The sequence below is a fragment of the Artemia franciscana genome, unplaced genomic scaffold (genome assembly GCF_032884065.1).
Source record: "Artemia franciscana unplaced genomic scaffold, ASM3288406v1 PGA_scaffold_1179, whole genome shotgun sequence".
Taxonomy (NCBI): domain Eukaryota; kingdom Metazoa; phylum Arthropoda; class Branchiopoda; order Anostraca; family Artemiidae; genus Artemia; species Artemia franciscana.
Window position 1 is genome coordinate 1,005,747 of NW_027062617.1, and position 21,002 is coordinate 1,026,748.

At 35.0% G+C, this 21,002-nt stretch overlaps 1 protein-coding gene across 2 annotated transcripts in view; it reads right to left on the reverse strand.

The window, feature by feature from the left end:
- The window catches only part of LOC136041207 (zinc finger protein ZFP2-like), a gene marked incomplete at its 3' end in the record, with an annotated part of 100,807 nt that overhangs the window by 57,909 nt on the left and 21,896 nt on the right, over positions 1-21,002 (reverse strand). For both annotated transcript variants that reach the window (XM_065725785.1, XM_065725784.1), the window contains 1 exon segment: positions 7,017-7,103. In XM_065725785.1, the coding sequence (XP_065581857.1) occupies positions 7,017-7,103 (87 nt within the window).

Here is a 21,002-nt window from a genome sequence, read left to right on the forward strand (position 1 = left end):
ATAAAACCCTAGTTACTCGCCAAAGACGGGTTTATCAAATGCCACGCGACTGTAGCAATTACTACGTTGGTGTTTTGGCAATTAAAGAGCTAGTGGAAATAACATCAAACTGCCCGTTCCGCACAAAATCACGAATCAACGTCATTTTGCTACGGGTTCACGTACCTACACAGACTATTAATATATCAATAGTGAAATTCCTTCAAAACCCTCTTTGAATTTTGTAAAAAGTGCTAGTGCTATACGACCATGGACAAATACGCCACGCAAAATTCGAAATATTTGGACTTTCACATCTTGTATGCAAAGTAAATGGAATTCCACTCTACAATTTATCCTTTGATAAATCCTATGTGAACTGACAATGCAATCCCTAGATCGAGATTCCAACTATTGGAAAATGTTATAACCGATTAAATATTTGCAAAAACTCATGGTAACATTGTATTGGATATGTCTATTACTCAACATACAAGTATTGGGTGCTCTTGGTTCCATTTCACTGCTACTAGCACCCTCAACTTTCAACAGAGTAAAAGCATTTGTATCCATTACTAAAAAAAAACTGCTAAGAACAAAAATCAATATTCACAATGTTGACATACTGAACTCTTGTCCAGTACTGAGGTAAGTGGACCAAAACAAATCTTGCGTAAGCCCTACTCGTCGACACGCAAAAGTATGTCATCCTCAGTAAATTTGTCATCAGTACATATTTGTTTTCCGTCCTAGGTAATTCAAAACAGCATCGTTCACTTGTACGTGCCCTAGCTTGCAACAAGAAAAGATTTTAAAAGAAAAGGGGTTGTTTAAGCGGATGGTAGTTTCTTTTCATTGTTACTGGCGATAATCGTGGAACTTGTAAACAATGTTCTCTAGATTGCTAAACCGTGTAAAATGACACCAATAAAACTCGCTCTTTCACCAAAACAACACTTTGAAGATACTCTTGATAAATTTATTAACGATACGACTATTGCCGATGAAGAAAAATTAATTTTGCTTCTAATTGCCCTTCGATGTGTCGACAAACATAGACCCTACCGTGAAAGACCACTCAAAGTAAATTCATTGATCAACCTTAAAGTTCTGAAAGTTCATCATCCATGTCAACACCACCCGAAATAGGAAGAGGATATATCTAGTTATATTAAATGTTCCCAATGCCTCAATCACATCGTGAGCAATATAAAAAACTCTTTCTCCTGAAAATGAACATGTACAAACTGATGAAAAAATAATAAAGTTTTAATCCATGATAAGAGATGCAATTTAATTGATTTGCTATCAGATTTAATTGCAAAACGTAAAAGAATTGAATCATTTGACAGTCATTTGTATAAATTTTAAAAATCATCAAACTTTCCAAAAAGTCTTATTGGGAATTAACCTATTTTCAATCGATCAAGGGAATATATAAAGAAATATCAAAAGATATTTTAAAACCATTTTCAGAAAATAGTAAAACAGGCGTCTTAATATCAGCGCATCACCTATTAGTATGCAAACGGGTAACGGTTACTTTAAACCGCGTTTACGTTTAAAATCGTTCAAGCTTTTAAACATGTTTATGAGAACATTAGTGAAGCAGGAGACCTTAAACAAAATTGTTAGTATTAACAAAATAAAATTTTACTATCCAGAAACTAACTTGTTAGTATTAAGAAAAAACTTGTTACTTTTAAGAAAAAAGACTTGTCACTACAAAAAAATCTTGTTACTATGATGAAAAAACGGTTTACTATTAAAAAAAACTTTATTACTAAGAAGAAACATGATACGATTAAGGAAATAAAATTGCTACTATTCAAAAAAGTTTTTTTATAAGAAACGACTTGTTACTGTTAAGAAAAACTTATTAGTATTACATAAACCTGTGTTGCTATTAAGAAAAAATGTAACTATTAAGAAAAAAATTGTTTATATTAACAGAAAACTTGTTAGTTCATTTCCTGTATAGTGGGGTATCAATAAAAAATGATTATTTTTAATTACACTCGTTAGTATTAGAAAAAATTTGTTAATAGGCCTACTAATAAAAACTTATTACCATTAAAAAAAAAACTTTTATTACTATCGAAAAACCTGCTAATCTTAAAATAAACTTGTTACTACTAAGAAAACTTGTCACTTTTAAGAAAAACTGGTCAGCCTACTATCTATGAAACACTTTTCATAATTGAGAAAAAACTTCTAAGTATTACAAAAACCGTGTTGCTATTAAGAAAAAGAACGCTACTATAAAGAAACAACTTGTTACCATTAACAGAAAAAATTTTACTATAAAACTCTTAGGATTTATAAATCCATTACTATTAAGAAAAACCTTGTTACTGTTACGACAAAACTTATTACTATTAAGAAAAGACTTGTTAGTATTAAGAAAAAACGTGTTGCTATTAAGAAGAAACATGGTCCGATAAAGAAAAAATTTGTTATCACTAACAAAAAACTTGTTACTATTAAGAAAAAATTGTTGCTGTTTAGGAAAAACTAGTTACAGTTATGAAAAAACTTGGTGGGTAGATGACATTAAGAAGGTTTTAAACCATGATAAAGTTGTAAGAAATGAACAACAAAAGAGAAAAAGGAAATAGAATAAAGAAATAGTCAGTCTGGACTTGTATCAGTTGAACAATGAAGCGGAGTGATAAAGAAAGTGTTAAGAAGAGATAGGTTGATTACATTAAGAAGGTCTTAAACCGTGATAAGGTTGTAGGAAATGAACTACAAAAAAAAAGAAGGAAATATTCATTCTGAACTTGTTGAAAGAAAGGAACGGAGTGATAAAGAAAGTGTTAAGAAGAGATAGGTAGATGACACTAATAACGTTTTAAACCGTGATAAAGTTGTAGGAAATGAACTACAAAAGAGAAAAAGGAAATAGAATGAAGAAATAGTCAGTCTGGACTTGTATCAGTTAAAGAAAGGAGCGGAGTGATAAAGGAAGTGTTAAGAAAAGATAGGTAGATGACATTAAGAAGGTCTTAAACCAAGATAAAGTTGTAGGAAATGAACTACAAAAGAGAAAAATGAATAGTCATTCTGAACTTGTATCAGTTAATAAAAGGAGCGGAGTGATAAAGAAGGTATTAAGCAGAGATAGGTAGATGACATTAAGAAGGTTTTAAACCGTGACAAAGTTGTGAGAAATGAACTAAAAAAGAGAAAAGGAAATAGAATAAAGAAATAGTAAGTCTAGTAAATAGTAAGTAAACAACAGGGGTAAAAGTGTTGACAGCGACATAAATGAGATTTTGAAATATGATGATTGCGAAGTTAGAGATAAGATTCTTAAAATTATGAATTCTGAAAAGAGAAGAACCTTGCGATTCTAATAAAACTAATTAAAGCACTTTACAAGAACAGCAATAAGAGTGAATGTAGCTTGTTTCTATTAGAAAAATTTGCTTAGCATGATTAAAATATTTAACTGAAAGACGTCGTAGATTAAGTTTTGAGAAAAAGCGATGTGGTTTTAGGAAAAAGAGAGGATATATCGACCGAATACCCATTACTAGATGACTAATTGAGAGGTGTCTGTCAGAATTTTATTCCTTAGTCTTACAGATTATGAACAGGCATTTGAATCAGCTGATAAAAAAGTTTTAGTGAAGGTCCTATCTTTGTGTGGTATACCATATGAGCATATTAAAGTGATTAGTGTTATATATGAGACTTATATTGCTGCAACTGAGATGGGAAGAGAAGGTTAATAGCTGATTATGTGTGGAATCTAGAGTTAAGAAAGGTAGGGTTCTATTCCTGTTTATATGGATTATCTATCCAACTATGTTCAGAGAAACACAGTAAAACTGTAGGAGAGCATAGTGTGTCAAATGGCATACTCTGGCTTGAATCCTGCGTCACCTAGTGACAGCAATGAGCCAGAGATCACAGCTCGTTCAGAAATGAAATAGGATGGCAGGCGTGAAATGGGGACAATAAAATTATCCAAGAATTAAACTGTATAGATTGAGTATTCTAGACAAAAATGAAAGCAGAATAAATTTAATTTTGGGGTGTTCTAAGAGTTCAGTGTGTAGAAAGAGTTTTCAAAATTACTCTTGAGAAGACGTTACTTAGACTAGAAAAATGCGAGTAAAGAGATGGCGTTACGTGTCAACAAAATAAAGCGCGTAGCTTCATTTACCAGCTATTGTTAGCAAGAATAGAGGATGCAGCCAAGATGTAAAAGGAAGAACAGCCTAGGCGCAGGGTATTTATTTCACAGCTGAAAAAAAGTTTTGAAGATTAGAAAGATTAATCTGCACACTAAAATTTTGAATATTGGAAGGCAAGGTGATGACAGTGGTCAAGTATGGCTCCAAGACGTGAGAACTTCGAAAGGCTGAGGATGATGTGCTAAAGGTTTTTCAGAAGAATTGCGAAAAGGAGGTTTTAGGTATTCGTTCAGCTGATCCTTAAATGAAATTAAATAAAAGCAAGCTTTTTAACTGAAAGTAAGGAGCGACATTAAAACTTAAAACGAATAGAAATTATTCCTTATATGAAAGGGGCTGTCTCCTCCTCAACGCCCCGCTCTTTACACTAAAGTTTTTTATTGTTCTAAAAAGTAGGGTTATGAGAAAGAGTCATAAACTAAAAAAAAAGAGTGATAGAAAGAATCAATGGTAAGATAAATAATACAGCGTTAGACTCTACAGTCCCTACCGGCAGTGCTGATCTCCCTTTCTTGGTCCTTTAGCCAGGAAGTGCAATAGGGGGTTGGGGGCCAACCATCCTGTGCTTCCGCACACCCTTTCGAACTTTTCAAAGAAGTTTTTGAAGAAGTTTTTAAAGTGAAGAATAAGAAGTGAAAAAGAAGTTTGATTTTGAATTTAAAGTTTTTAATGCGGCAGTTCACTATGAAAACGCCATAATGAAAACAAAGTTCATGTCGGTCAAAAAGAGACCACTCGATTCTACGACAAAAAATAAACGTTCAAATGGGGATAAATCCATTTATTCAGACAGCGAAAACAGGTACAAAAGTCTAAATATTTCGATCACATATACAGCGATAGTCATCAGTAGAAATACACATCATCAACAGAAATCAGTAGAGATGTCGATCGCTGTATATGTGATCGAAATATTTACTCAAATAATTTAATGACTTTTTTACCTGTTTTTGCTGTCTAAATAAATGGATTTATCCCCATTTGAACGTTTATTTGATTGTCATAGAAAAGCAGTGTGGCCTGAGAAAATGATTCCTAATTTAAGATGTTAGGTTGAAAATAAACTCGATTGTAAAAGGGGGACTAAAAAAGCGATTACAGATTTACTCTTGGCGTACTCTACTATGGATAGGGATTATATTTAAGGTCGTTGAGGCAGAACTTCTAAAATCTTGCCCAAAATGGGCAAAATATCTGTGAATATATAAGAGGATAAATTTTGGCTAGAGGGAGGGGGATCACTCTAAAAACAAAATGCAAAAATGGGTTAAACACGCGTAAATTCATAAGACAATATAGTGACAATCGCAAAAAAACTTGATATTCAAAAGAGACAGGGCCCAAAACTGCCACCCTCCCCGGTACACTGGCCTGTTCTACCATATTTAGCCTTTATCTTACAGAATCGTCCCATCTCATCCATTATAAACTTTGCTAGTCTGTGTGGCCAAACTAATTAAAATTAGTTGGGCGGTCTTGCCATAACTTGCAGACCTTGGATAATAGATATGAATAAACAACAGAAAACTTAAATCTAATAGCGACTTTCTTGGGGATCTTAAAAAAAAACATTTAGACTGTTCCCCTTTGTGTCCGGGATAGAGATGAACAAATTTATGAAACTTACATCATTTGAAAGTGTGAGTCTTCGTTTTTGATTAAACGGAGCAAAATTTTCTTATTACAGTTAAGGAGAGGGAAATCCCTAAAAATGTTCTAGCATACCTGCTAGGTAAACACTACCTAGCAAGGTAAATGGAGCTACCCACTCTGATAGAAAACCTTGCCAAAACAGGGGACGTACTACTTATGCTATGGGTACATTGAATAGACAGCTCTTTACTTAACGATTAGTAAAAGATTATTTTTTCTATTTTAAACTAGCATCTCGTTAGCTTTTTGAACTGTTGACACATTCTAGATCGCCTAACAGTTTTTACCAAAATTTGTGAAAATATAATTGCAATATGGCATCTTTAGGGATTCCCCATGGTGTTGGGAAAATCCCTGCTGGGAAAATTCACTAATGGGCTCTTTGTTTTTGAAATGGTCAGCCGACTCCGTGGCTCAGAAAATAGTTTTTAAAACATTGAATGGCCTTAGGGCGAAACTTTTCCATGCACGCCTAGAATGACGGATTTTCACTTCCTTATTTTTGTATGATGGTATTTTCTCCAATATATGATTTTTAACATTTTCAATTTAGGGCTATTCGAACCATGGACATGATCAATTAGTTTATGTTAACAAACTGCAAGTATAGAACACCGCGCAACAATAAAAATTTCCCTTCTATATTTCCTAGATTATTTTCTCTAGAAAATATTAATATTCTGTATAACTCCAGTCCGACTGAATTCCAGTCATTAGGACTAATTATCAACTGAATTCCACATATTAAACAATTGAACTGAAGAATCTGACATAATAGACAAACGGAAACCAACTATGAAATGAGTATTATTCGAGCTAGAGGTGAGACAATCATGTTCATCTAATTCGGAGGCTAGGATGAAGGTGACTTAAGAATAAATTTACTAGTCTTAATCAGAAAAATCTAATAGGCTTTAATTAAAAATAGAGTGCACTTTACTCCACATCATAAATTAGTGAGAAAGTAAGAACTTACAATGAAAAAATGGGAGCTTCAAGTTGGGAGTGGGTATTTTTCTCCGATACTCACAAAAGAGCGAACACTTTTTTGTGAACCTATGCCTGTCATCTGATTGACTCTTTGGCTAGTATCTTAATAAAATATCTAACGTTTTAATCTATTTTTCATAAAAGGTAACATAATTATATATTTATGAATATGAACAATTTTAAACATACCTGAACAATAGTTTCCACCATTGAACAGCTTCCCTTTGGTAAGATGGGTCGTAAGCAATTTCTGCGGGAGGACTTTGGTTTTTTAGGCTGAAAAGAAAGGAAGAGTAAGCTAAAAATAAATATTGATTTAAGAAGGCTAAAAATAAAAATGAAGAGGGACTAAGTAAAAAAAGGAGAGAACAATAGTTGTGTGTGGCTTTGTGGTTTCTCATTCCTAGCTATAGTCCTTTCAATATTCTACATTATCGATTTTAATTATTCATTAACAATACAAGTGCGTTTAGCACACTATACTATAAATACTAAATTACTTGATATTAGGTGTAAGTGAAATTGGAGAAAAAAAGCAGGCGGAATGTGCATGATTAGCAATTTAAGAAACCAACGATGGCCGAAAACAATAATAACACTTCCAAACATACGCATCTTTGTGTGGAATACAGGCAATTGACTGTTTTTCAGCAATATTTAAGTGATGCAGTAAAAGGAGTCCAGAAAAGAGTAGTTAGAATCCTTCTTGGAGAAAAATTTACTGATTAATAGTCTACTTTTGAGTCTTTACAGCCACAGAGAACGCCACTTTCTGTTGATAGTGCGTTTCAGGTCCTTTATTCTTGCTAGTCCCAGGCACCAACACCTTCTACCCCCTCCGCCCAACTCGGTATTTAACACCAGTAAGAAGAAAAAGCTACTGTTAGTAACATGCTGAAGTTGTTTTGAAATAAATGTTTGTAATTCTTATAACCTTAATAGTTAATTACTTCAATATGAACTAGGAGAGTCGATTGTAAATCCTCATTTGGAATTGTAATTTGGACTAGGCTAACAAATTTAATTTTTTTGACTAGCCTTATAAAATGCAATCAGCAATCATAGGCAGCGCAATAGCCCTGCCTATGTATAGAGCGATGTGGGCATGATGTTTTTTTTTTTTTTTTTTTTTTTTTTTTTAGACCAAGGTACTATGTATCGATGGAGCTGTCGTAGAAACTTCAAAAAAAGCTCATTCGATTAGAAATTGAAAGGGCTAGAAGCCCTTTCAATAGTCGGAAGTAATTGGAGGGTAACAAACCCCCCTCCAACTCCCACCATTTTCCCAAACACATCCAATTTAAATTTTGAGGTAGCCATTTGTTCAACGTAGTTGAAAAGTCTTGTAAATTATGTATTTGAGGAAGACACCCCCCTAGCCTTTAGGGCAAGGGTTGCAAGTTATGCCCTGGGGGCATACAAGGTATATATATAGAAAGGGTGATCGTATAAACTTCGGAGGGGACTCATTGGATTGGTTATGAAAAATTATAGTGCCCTTTTGAAGGTTCAGGGTGATCGGAGGGTGGGTACCCCCCCATACCCACGCACACACTTCATATTTTCCCGAAATGCATCAGATGAAAGCTTTGAAATGGCCATTTTTTGTCGTAGAAACTTCGAAAAGAGCTCATTCGATTAGAAATTGAAAGGGGAGACTGATTGGAGGGCAACTAACGCCCCTCCCGTGTCCACCATTTCTCCTAATAAACTTAATAAAAATTTTGAGACTGCGATTTCGTTCAACGTAGTTGAAAGACTTGGAAATTATGTCTTTGAGGATGACAGACCCATCCCCCAGAGCCCTCAGGGCAAGGGTTGTAAGTTATACCCTGGGCATTTAAGGTTTATATAGAAAGGGCTCATTGGATTGGTAATAAGAAGTTCTAGTGCCCTTTTTAAAATGCAGAGTTATCTGAGGGTGGATACAGCCTCCCCAAACCTCGTATTTTCCTGAAATGCATTTGATAGAAATTTTTAGATGATCATTCGTTGCCGCAGAAATTTCAAAAACAGCTCATGCGATTGGAAACTAAAAGAGCAAGTGCCCTTTTTAATAGTCTAAAGTGACTGGAGGGCAACTATACCCCCTGCCACGCCCACCATTTCCCCAAACACATCCAATAAAAATTTTCAGATAGCCATTTTATTCAGCGTAATTGAAAGGTTGAAAAATTATATCTTTGAGGATGACGACCCTGCCCCCCCCCCCCCCGAGCCCTCACGGCAAGGGTTGTAAGCTATGCCCTGGGGGCACATAAGGCATATATAGAAAGGGTGATCGAGAGAGAGAGAGAGAGAGAGAGAGAGAGAGAGAGAGAGAGAGAGAGAGAGAGTATAAACTTTGGAGGGAGCTCATTGGATTGGTAACCAGAAGTTCCAGTACCTTTTTAAGATTCAGACTGGTCGGAGGGTGGACACCCCCCCCCCACACACACACACCTCGCATTTTCCTGAAAATCACCTGATGGAAATTTTGAGATGGTCATTTGTTACCGTAGAAATTTCGAAAATAGCTCGTTCGATTGAAAATTCAAAAGGCCAGTGCCCTTTTTAATATTCGAAAGTGATTGGAGGGCAACTAGACCCCCTCCCACACCCACCATTTCCCCAAACACACCAAATAGAAATTTTGAGACAGTCATTTTGTTCAACGTAATTGAAAGGTCCGGAAATTATGTCTTTGAGGATAACAAACCCTGCCCCCCCCCCTATAACCCAGGGCACAGGTTGTAAGTTATGCCCTATGCCATGGTATATATAGCAAGGTTGATCGTATAAACTTTGGAGGGGGCTCGTTGAAATGTTAGAAGTTCCAGTGTCCTTTTTAAGATTCAGAGTGATCGGACGGTGGATACCCACCCCCCGCAAAAAAAACTTGCATTTTCCTGAAATACATCTGACAAATTTTGAGATGTTCATTTATTGTCGAAGAAATTTCGGAAAAAGGTTCATTCGGTTGGAATTTAAAAGGGCTCGTGCCCTTTTATTAGTCAACAGCTCATTGGAGGGCAATAAATCCCCCCCCACACCCATCAATTTTCAAAATACATCTCATCAAAATTTTGAGATAGCTATTTTGTTCAGTGTAGTTAAAGTTCCAGAAATTAGGCTTTAACAACCCCCATACCTTCAAGACCAGAACCTAATTTGTGCTTTACTGAAAAAATTACTGTGGATTGTCAGTTTATTATACATAAACTGATATATATTCCTTAAAGTTTTAATATTTTTTTTATTTATTAAAGTCAAAACATTTTAAACCGAGTCAAATAACCGATTCAAACTCAAAGTGAGCAAAAATGAACATGAGTAGGGCTGACAACCCCCATGCCTTCACAAGACCAAAACGTAACTTCCACTTTACTGAAAACGAAATACATTTAAAGTGTCTTCACTTTGTTTTTGCTTGTTTAAAATGTTTTTAATAGATATATAAAGGGGGAAGTCCTCCCCCTTGCACTTCAATTACAGCGCGAGTGTCTGGTGCCCTTTTTAAGAGTAACAAGAGATTGGAGGGCAAGCAGCCCTTCTCTCAAGCCCATTCATTTTCCAGACGTATCCAGTCAAAACTTTGAGACAGCCATTCTGTTCAGCATAGTAAAACGGTCGAGCAACTATGTCTTTAGGGATATTAGGCATGTCAACCCCCCACAATTATGCAATTGGCCCAATATGCTTTGAAATTAAAGTTTGCTAAGAAAAAAATAAAAAGGTATTGTGTTTATGGTTGCCAGTAAGACATCTCAGCAATATATCGAAAACTGGGGGTATTTAGTTGAAACTTTTAAGGATACTACTAGTACTACTTCTTCTCTTACAATTTAGATCAAACAGTTCGTGGTAACGAACTGTAGTAAGGAGCGACCCGGCTCAATAGTAACCAAAACTCTAAAAAATTGAATTTTGATATCAATAGCTACATCAAAAGAATCGCATTTTAATGCTGATTTTAAATATATAAGTTTCATCAAGTTTAGTCTTACCCATCAAAAGTTACGAGCCTGAGAAAATTTCCCTCATTTAGGAAAATAGGGGGAAACACACCCTAATTGTCGTAGGATCTTAACGAAAATGACACCATCAGATTCAGCGGATTAGAGAACCCTACTGTAGAAGTTTCAAGCTCCTATCTACAAAAATGTGGAATTTTGTATTTTTTGCCAGAAGACAAATCACCGGTGCGTGTTTATTTTTTTTTTTTTTTTTTTTTTTTTTTTTTTTCCAGGGGTCATCGTATCGACCAAGTGGTCCTAGAATGTCGCAAGAGGGCTCATTCTAACGGAAATGAAAAGTTCTAGTGCCCCTTTTAAGTGACCAAAAAAAATGGAGGGCATCTAGGCCCCCTCCCACGCTCATTTTTTCCCCAAAGTCAACGGATCAAAATTTTGAGATAGCCATTTCGTTCAGCATAGTCGAAAACCATAATAACTATGTCTTCGGGGATGACTTACTCCCCCACAATTTCTGGGGGAGGGGCTACAAGTTACAAACTTTGACCAGTGTTTACATATAGTAATGGTTATTGGGAAGTGTACAGGCGTTCTCAGGGGGATTTTATTTTGTTTGGGGGTGGGGCTGAGGAGAGGGGGCTATGTTGGAGGATCTTTCCTTGGAGGAATCTGTCATGGGGGAAGAAAAATTCAATGACAAGGGCGCAGGATTCTCTAGCATTACTATAAGAAAACAATGAAAAATAAACATGAAAACGTTTTTTCAAATGAAAGGAATAAGTAGCATTGAAACTTAAAACGAGCAGAGATTATTACGCATATGAGGGGTTCTAAAAATACTTTTAGCATAAAGAGCGAGGTATTTAGGAGGAGATAAATACCTTGCTCTTTATGCTAAAGTATTTTTAGTAATTTCAACTATTTATTCTATGGCCTTTCTGATTCAGAGGTCATTCTTAAAGAATTGGGACAAAACTTACGATTTAGTGTAAAGAGCGAGGTATTAACGAGGGTACAAACCCCCTCGTATACATAATAAAAATATAAGGTTATTAAAGTTTGTTACGTAAGTTAATTCTTAAGTTACGTATATTTTTTACTAATAAAAACGTTCGTTAAAATTTAAAAGTTCTAGTTGCCTTTTTAAGTAACAGAAAAATTGGAGGGCAACTAGGCCTCCTTCCCCACCCCTTATTTCTCAAAATCGTCTGATCAAAACTAAGAGAAAGCCATTTAGCCAAAGAAAGAATTAATATGCAAATTTCATTTTAATAATTTATGTGCGGAGAGCCAAAACCAAACATGCATTAATTCAAAAACGTTCAGAAATTACTTAAAAAAAAACTAATTTTTTTAGCTGAAAGTAAGGAGCGACATTAAAACTTAAAACAAGCAGAAATTACTCCGTATATGAAATGAGTTGTCCCCTCCGCAATCCCTCGCTCTTTACGCTAAAGTTTGACTCTTTGCCACAATTCTACTTTTTAAAACAATTAAAAGCTTTAGCGTAAAGAGCGAGGGATTGCGGAGGGGACAACTCATTTCATATACGGAGTAATTTCTGCTCGTTTTAAGTTTTAATGTCGCTCCTTACTTTCAGCTAAAAAAAATAGTTTTTTTGATGTAATAAATAAAAAGAATGAAAATGTATCCAGGTTGTCAAAGAGCATAGACAGAATCTTTTGGGAAAATATTAAGTTTTATTTTACAGGTCAACTTCAAAAGCTATAAAATTAAATTAAAAAATACTGTTTGTGTAAGGATTAAAAACTGTTGAAAGAGTTAATCCAACTTACAAATAGCACCCCACACTATGCATTCTTATAGAAGAAGACTCAAAAGATATATAATACTATTTTTCCATGAAAAAGACTATGTCAATAAAAACCGAACATAAATTAATTTAAAAGACTTTTTCTACAATACAAGTTTTTCAAAGAAAAGTAAAGAGCTCCATTAGCCTAAGCCAAGAATGAGCAAAAATAAAGTCAAATAATCTTCCAAGCGTAAAACGACCACAAACCAATATCAATAATTAAATGAAACTCAAAACGAATAGAAATTACAATAAATGGCCGTGTCAAACTCAAAACGAGCAAAAATCAACATGAGTAGGGCTGAAAACCCCTATGCCTTCTCAAGACCAGAACACAATTCCCAAAGGAGACCAGAGGAAGCTATTAGCAAGTGTTACAGGTAAAATATAGATAGCTATGTACCTAAAAGTAGATGATGAGGCCTATATGAGTACAATAGTGTACTTTAACAATATCAATTTGTATAATATATTTTGTTATTACCAAAATATTTTTGTTATTACGCGTGGAAACAAAAAGAAAAGCAGAAAGAAGATTATGATCTGATAAATCGTGTGGAAACAAAATGGAAAAGGGTAAGGATTATGAAGTGTGAGAAAATTGAGGAAGTGTTTGATCTAAAGCAGGACGGAATAGTTTTTGTGTCTTAGTGGATAAGTATGTGTTGTTAAAAAGGAAAAAAAGAAAAGGAGAGATGAGAAAAAGTATAGGGTTTAAAGGATTAAGGCTTCAGATTTATATGATTTTTATCTTTTAATTTTGTTTTTATTGACATAGTCTTTTTCATGGTAAAAAATAGTATTAAATATATTTTCAGTTTTCTTCTATAAGACTGTGTAGTATCGGTTGCTATTTGTACGTTGGAGACACTTTTCAATAATTAAATTTAATTCAATAATTAAATTTAATCCTGACACAAACAGTATTTTTTTAATTTCATTTTATAGCTTCTGAAGTTGACCTGAAAAATAAAATTTATTGTAAGTCTCAAGAGATTCTATCTATGCTCTTTGACAACCTGGATACACTTACACCATTTTTATTTATTTAAACTGTAAGAGCAGAAGTAATACTAGTAGTATCCCCGAAAGTTTCAACTTAATACCCCCAGTCGTTCTCGGTATCTTGCTGAGGTGTCTATTTGGCAACCATAAACACAATGCCTTTTGATTTATTTTAAAGCAAAATTTAGTTTGGAAGCATAATGGGCCAATTGCACAATTGTGAGGGGTTAACATGCCTAATATCCCTAAAGACATAGTTGCTGGACCGTTCTACTATGCTGAACAAAATGGCAGTCTCAAATTTTGACTTAATGCATTTAGAAAGTGAATGGGTCTTGGAGAGGGGCTGCTTGCCCTCTAATCTCTTGTTACCCTTAAGAAGAGCACCAGACACTCGCGCTGCATTTGAGAGTACACGGGGGAAGACTTCCCCCCTTCATATATCTAGTGAAAACGTTTTAAACAAGTAAAAACAAAGTGAAAACATTTTAAATGTATTTTGTTCTCAGTAAAGTGCAAATTATGTTCTGGTCTTGAGAAGGCATGGGAGTTGTCAGCCCTACTCGTATTCATTTTAGCTCGTTATGAGTTTGACTCGGTTATTTGACTCGGTTTAAAATGTTTTAACTTTTTTAACTTTAATAAATCAAAAATTATTAATACTTTAGGGAATATTTATCAGTTTATGTATTAATTTCCAGATGTTTCAACTACACTGAACAAATTGGCTATCTGAAATTTGATTATATGTATTTTGGAAATTGATGGGAGTAAGGGTAATTGATTTCCTTCAATCACTTGTTGACTAATAAAAAGGTCACTAGCCCTTTCAAATTCAAATCGAACAAGCCTTTTTCGAAATTTCTACGATAACAAATGACCATCTCAAAATTTTTGTCAGATGCATTTCAGGAAAATGCAAGGTTTGGGGGGGGTGTCCACCCTCTGATAACTCTGTATCTTAAAATGGGCAATAGAACTTCTGACAGTCCAAAAACTCCCCTCTAAATTTATATGATCACCCTTTCTTTATATACCTTTTATGCCCCCAGAGCACAACTTACAACTCTTTCCCTGAGGTCTATGGGGGTGGGGGTTGTGATCCTCATAGACATAATTTCCGGATATTTCAATACGCTGTACAAAATGACTATCTCAAATTTCTATTGGATATTTTTGGGGAAATGGTGGGCATAGGATGGGGGTTAGTTTCCCTTCAATGACTTTCGACTATTAAAAAGGGCACTTTCAGTTTCCAATCGAACGAGCTATTTTCAAAATTTATACGACAACAAATGCTTCCTTTAGATTTGTATAATTTTTACTTTTTGATTTTATGATAAGGGTTTAGGTAGAAGATAGAAAAGGAAGTTTTTAATTTTAGCATAAAATGTTTTAAGTTTTATTAAATTAATTCTAGTATAATGTAAAATATTATTCTTTAAACTTAATTTTAAATTTAAATATTTCAAACTTTTAATTAAGTGTTTGAATTTAGAGTTCGATATTTGGTTAGAATTTTTATATGGGGTTTAAGATTTAATATATTTTTAGGGAATATAGAAATAGTATATGATTTTGTATTAATTTTTTTAGTTTAAAGTTTAGATTCGAAGTCAGTTTTTCAATGATTGTTTGAAATTTATTTAAAATATCTGGAATTTATTTTATATGTTAAGGGGATACGATTCGCCTGGATTGTCAAATATTTGATTTTTGGGAATTTTTTTTTTAGGATTGTTGTAGCTACCCAATAGTGCAAGGCCCAGCGAGAGTAGAATGTGCTGAAATGTGATGTATAAAAAAAGTGTTGTGTTGTTTAATTTTTTTTTATTTATGTAAATATAGTGAAAAGTGTTTTAAAGTGTTTTAAGAAAAGTGAAAGTATTTTAAAGTAAAAAATGTAAGTGCATTGTAAATTTGTAGTTTAGTGTTATGTTATAGGCCTAATGAATGGGAGCAGCCCCTTGCCGCCGTGGGTAGCTAGAATGAGAATTAGTAAATTAATGGATGGAGAATCGTACGAATGGGGAAATCGTTAAAAAAAAAAATGTTCCAAACAGTTTGTGGTAACGAACTGTAGTAAGGAGCGACCCGGCTCAATAGTAAACGAAACTCTAAAACACGGAATTTTGATGCTAAAAGATACATCAAAAGAATTAAATTTTCATGCTGATTCTAAATATATAAGTTTCATCAAATTTAATCTTTGTCATCAAAAGTTACGAGCCTGAGAAAAGTTGCCTTATTTTGGAAAATAGGGGGAAACACCTCCTAAAAAACAAAGAATCTTAACGAAAATCACACCATCGCATTCAGGGTATCAGAGAACCCTAGAGCAAAAATTTCAAGCTCCTATCTACAAAAATGTGGAATTTCGTATTTTTTGCCAGAAGACAGATCACGTTTTTATTCTTTGCCACAATTCTACTTTTTAAAACAATTAAAAACTTTAGCATAAAGAGCGAGGGATTGCAGAGGGGACAACCCATTTCATATAAGGAGTAATTTCTGTTCGTTTTAAGTTTTAATATCGCTCCTTACTTTCAGTTTAAAAAACTAGTTTTTTTTATTTAATTTAGGAAAAAGGAAGATAAAATGTAGAAAAAAAAGAGACCGGAACACAATTTGCGCTTCACTAAAAACAAAACACGTTTGAAATGCTTTCACCTTTCTTATTTTCATAAATGAAAAATAATCAAAAACTTAAAGAAGAAATGTCAGTATATGTCCAATAAACTGACAATCGACGGTCATTGGTCTTTTTTTTTTCAGTAAAGCACAAACCGTGTTCTGGTCTTGCGAAGGAATAGGAGTTATCAGCCCTACTCATGTTATTTTTGGCTCGTTTTGAGCTTGACTCGGTCATTTATTGTAATTTCTGTTCTTTTTTAGGTTCATCTATTTATTGATATTGATTTGTGGTAATTTTGCGCTTGGAAGATTATTTGACTTTATTTTTGCTCATTCTTGGCTTAATGGGGCTCTTTACTTGTCTTTGAAAAACTTGTCTTGTAGCTTTTTAATTAATATTCATAAAGGAGTGGTTTTTGGACGAATGTTAAAAGCTAGGAGCCAAATTCAGAATTTTTGAACTGAAAAATATCAACCATAGAAAGTAAATCACTGATCTTTTTTTGGATAGTTTAATAATTATATCAATCGTTAACTACATCAAAGTTTTGCTTAGCTGGGAGATTTCCTGAGGCACGGAAGAAGCTAGAATTCTGGACGGAGAAAAGACTTTAGGTATAAAAATAAAAACGTATAGTACTAATATGAAATTCTTAATAATGAAATTCCAATATACTATGAAAATAGTACAATATGAGATTTTTTGTCAAAGGTTATGAAAAGAGACTGCACAATGTATTTCAATTCCTGGGACTGAAATTGTAAATGACAGGCCCGTTCAGTTTGCCATTTTTTATCAAAGGTTATGAAAAGACACTGCACAAAGAGACTGCACAATGTATTTCAATTCCTGGGACTGAAATTGTAAATGACAGGCCCGTTTGATTTGCATTTTTTTGTCAAAGGTTATGAAAAGAGACTCTACAAAGAGACTGCACAATGTATTTCAATTCCTGGGACTGAAATTGTAAATGACAGGGCCGTTTAGCTTGCAATTTCTATCGAAGGTCATGAAAAGAGACTGCACAAAGAGACTGCACAATGTATTTCAATTCCTGGGACTGAAATTGTAAATGACAGGCCCATTTAGTTTGCAATTTTTTGTCAAAGTTTATGAAAAGAGACTGCACAAAGAGACTGCACAATGTATTTCAATTCCTGGGACTGAAATTGCAAATGGCAGGCCCGTTTAGTTTGCAATTTTTTATCGAAGGTTATGAAAAAAACACTGCACAAAGAGACTGCACAATATATTTCAATTCCTGGGACTGAAATTGTAAATGACAGGCCCGTTTAGTTTGCAATATTTTGTCAAAGGTTATGTCAAGAGACTGCACAAAGAGACTTCACAATGTATTTCAATTCCTGGGACTGAAATTGTAAATGACAGGCCCGTTTAGTTTGCAATTTTTTGTCAAAGGTTATGAAAAGAGACTGCACAATGTATTTCAATTCCTGGGACTGAAATTGTAAATGGCAGGCCCGTTTAGTTTGCAATGTTTTGTCAAAGGTTATGAAAAGAGACTGCACAAAGAGACTGCACAATGTATTTCAATTCCTGGGACTGAAATTGTAAATGACATGCCCGTTTAGTTTGCAATTTTTTATCAAAGGTTATGAAAAGAGACTGCACAAAGAGACTGCACAATGTATTTCAATTTCTAGGACTGAAATTGTAAATAACAGGCCCGTTTAGTTTGCAATTTTTGTCAAAGGTTATGAAAAGAGACTGCACAAAGAGACTGCAAAATGTATTTCAATTCCAGGAACTGAAATTGTAAATGACAGGCCCGTTTAGTTTGCAATTTTTTGTCAAAGGTTATGAAAAGAGACTGCACAATGTATTTCAATTCCTGCGACTGAAATTGTAAATGACAGGCCCGTTTATTTTGCAATTTTTTATCAAAGGTCATGAAAAGAGAATGCACAAAGAGACTACACAATGTATCTCAATTCCTGGGACTGAAATTGTACATGACAGGCCCGTTTAGTTTGCAATTTTGTGTCATAGGTTATGAAAAGAGACTACACAAAGAGACTGCACAATGTATTTCAATTCCTGGAACTGAAATTGTAAATGACAAGCCCGTTTAGTTTGCAATTTTTACCAAACGTTATGAAAAGAGATTGCACAAAGAGACTGCACAATGTATGCCAATTCCTGGGACTGAAATTGTAAATGTCAGGTCCGTTTAGTTTGCAATTTTTTATCAAAGGTTATGAAACCGGTTTTTAAACCAATGATCCTAGCTTTTGCATCAGATTAATACAACAAATCATAAATTTTACCACTAGCCTAATACATATCAAATATAGAAGCATAATATCCTAAAAACATAAGTAGCAACCAGTTACGCAGCATTATTTGATAACATTTTGTGGTAATTGTAGGATATACCCCCGACCACTCAAGTTGTTCATTTATTGACGCAACACAAAACCGGTTTTTTCGTTACTTTCTTTCAGCTTAGCGTGAAACAAGACAAAGAGAAGTGTCAGAATAGATGGAAACTATATAATTTAGGCTACATATTTCCACATTAGGGGGGGGGGGTTTAAAGAATTTGGCGGTATTAAGTTAAAAAACAATTCTTATTACATTGTAAACCCTTTGCTACTTCTTTCTGGTGGTGTCTGGTTTACATTCATAATCATTTAACATTGGTATGCGTGTACTGGTAAGCATTCAGCCGAATCCTTCAGAGCTAAGGATTCACGCGGTAGGCGGTAGAAGAAGACTGTCTTTATTATAAACTATTCATTTATTCTACAAAGTTTATATACATGGTCTGAAAAAAAAACACAAGGGAAGAACTTTGCAGAAGTACTGTAGGAGAGGAAATAATTGTAACACTTCAGAAATCCGTATATATAATTATTTCCAAGGTTCTTAGAAATACGTTCTACTATATTAAAATTGTCCCACTTCTACTTTCTGTTATTATATAGTTTTTCTGATTACTATTTCCAAAGGAAAGAGCATCATAAATTCCAGAAACCCGTGTCCAACTCAGGCTTCTAGATTCCATTATAAATTTCAAAGACAAAATTAACCCACATTGCATTAAAATTAGGTTTCATGTTTCCTGTTCCAAGACTTACATTCAAAAGTTTACAACAGAATAGGCAGAATAATTGTATTTAACACATTAGGCATGCAGACTCGCTACACTTTACCCCCACCCCCCTAATCTGCAAAGATATAGCCCAAATCTGTTTCTAAAGTATTATATTTTTATGATACTTAGGTATATTTCATCAGGATTGAGCGTCAGAGCAACAGCTTGACTTACTTGACTTAAGGCTCCTGCCGCATGGGGTGCGGCGTAGAGAGCTTCGCAACTTGACTTCTCCAGGCGGACCGGTCTGCTGCTAAATGAGGCGCCTCGTCGACAGCAATGTTGGCCATCACCAAGAATTTGTCGAGGCTGCCTTTCCACCTTGTCCGAGGTCTGCCCCTCGGGCGAGACCAGCCATGGGCTTTTGGGTCGAAGTCGTACACTATTCGGGCTGGCGTTGATGTCGGCATTCGTAGGAGGTGTCCGAACCATCTGAGAGACCTCTGCGCTATCTGGACGGAGAATGGCACCTGGGAGGTGAGAGTAAGCAACCTTGCGTTGCTTACACAATCATCCCACCGGAATCCCTCGATCCGGCGAAGCTGTTTCGTCTGACAGACGTCTATCATTTTAAGGATGGTTGATTTGAGGGGCCAGGTTTCCGCCGCGTAGAGCAGGACGGAGCTTACGAATGCGTTATAGATTCGCATTTTCGTACGCCTTGAGATGTACGGCATTCTCCATAGACTGTTGAGTCTACCGACGATGGAAGAGGCTTTCGATATTCGGCTGCATACCTCTTCGTCTACGGAGCCATCATTGGACAGCACAGAGCCGAGGTAAGTGAAGTTTTTAACGACTTCAACAAGTGTTCCGCAGACAGTTATGGTATCAGGGTGCGAGACTGGACCTGGGGGTTCAATTGCCATAATCTTAGTTTTGAGCCAGTTGATTTTCAGCCCCACTTTTGCTGCCTCTTCCTTCAGGACTTCCAGAGCGTCGGTCAGCTGGTCGATTGAGTCGGCAACGAGAGCAAGATCGTCTGCGAAGTCCGCATCCGTCAGAATGCGATCTCCAAACTGCAGACCAAAGGGCAGGCGATTTGTAGTTCTTGTCATCACATAGTCTATCACACAATTGAACAATTCCGGGGCGGCGGCACACCCTTGGCGAACGCCAGTTTTGATATTGAATGTCGTGCTCCGTTTTCCGTTGACTTGGACGCAACTCTCGGTCTCTTCGTACAGCTTTTCAAAGCAACAGCTACTTAGATGAAAAATATTAGGTCGGGGTATATCATACAAGTACCCATTTTCCTTTTCAGGTACATGAATTCTATTGTTAGGTATTTACTGAGGGTTTTAATAGATAGCACAAGGTTTATTAGGCCAACCAAAGCAAAGACACATCGAGATTGATTAATAAAGCTTTATTTGTAGTCCATAATATTCTCAGAAAGCTGAATACTATATTATTTTTAATGTTGGCTCAAGGAAAATATGCAATATTCAGTAAGAAGTCTTCAGTTTTCTGGGATTAAATCATCAATTGAAATCTTACATACAGTGAAAATCTTAAATATATTTGTTAAGTATATTTGTTATTTCAGAAATATGTAGGCCTATGTTTTTGTTAAGTATATTTGCATATTTATTATTCTCAGAAAAACCGCCTTGGTGGTGGAAGAATTTACAGTGAAAATACCAAG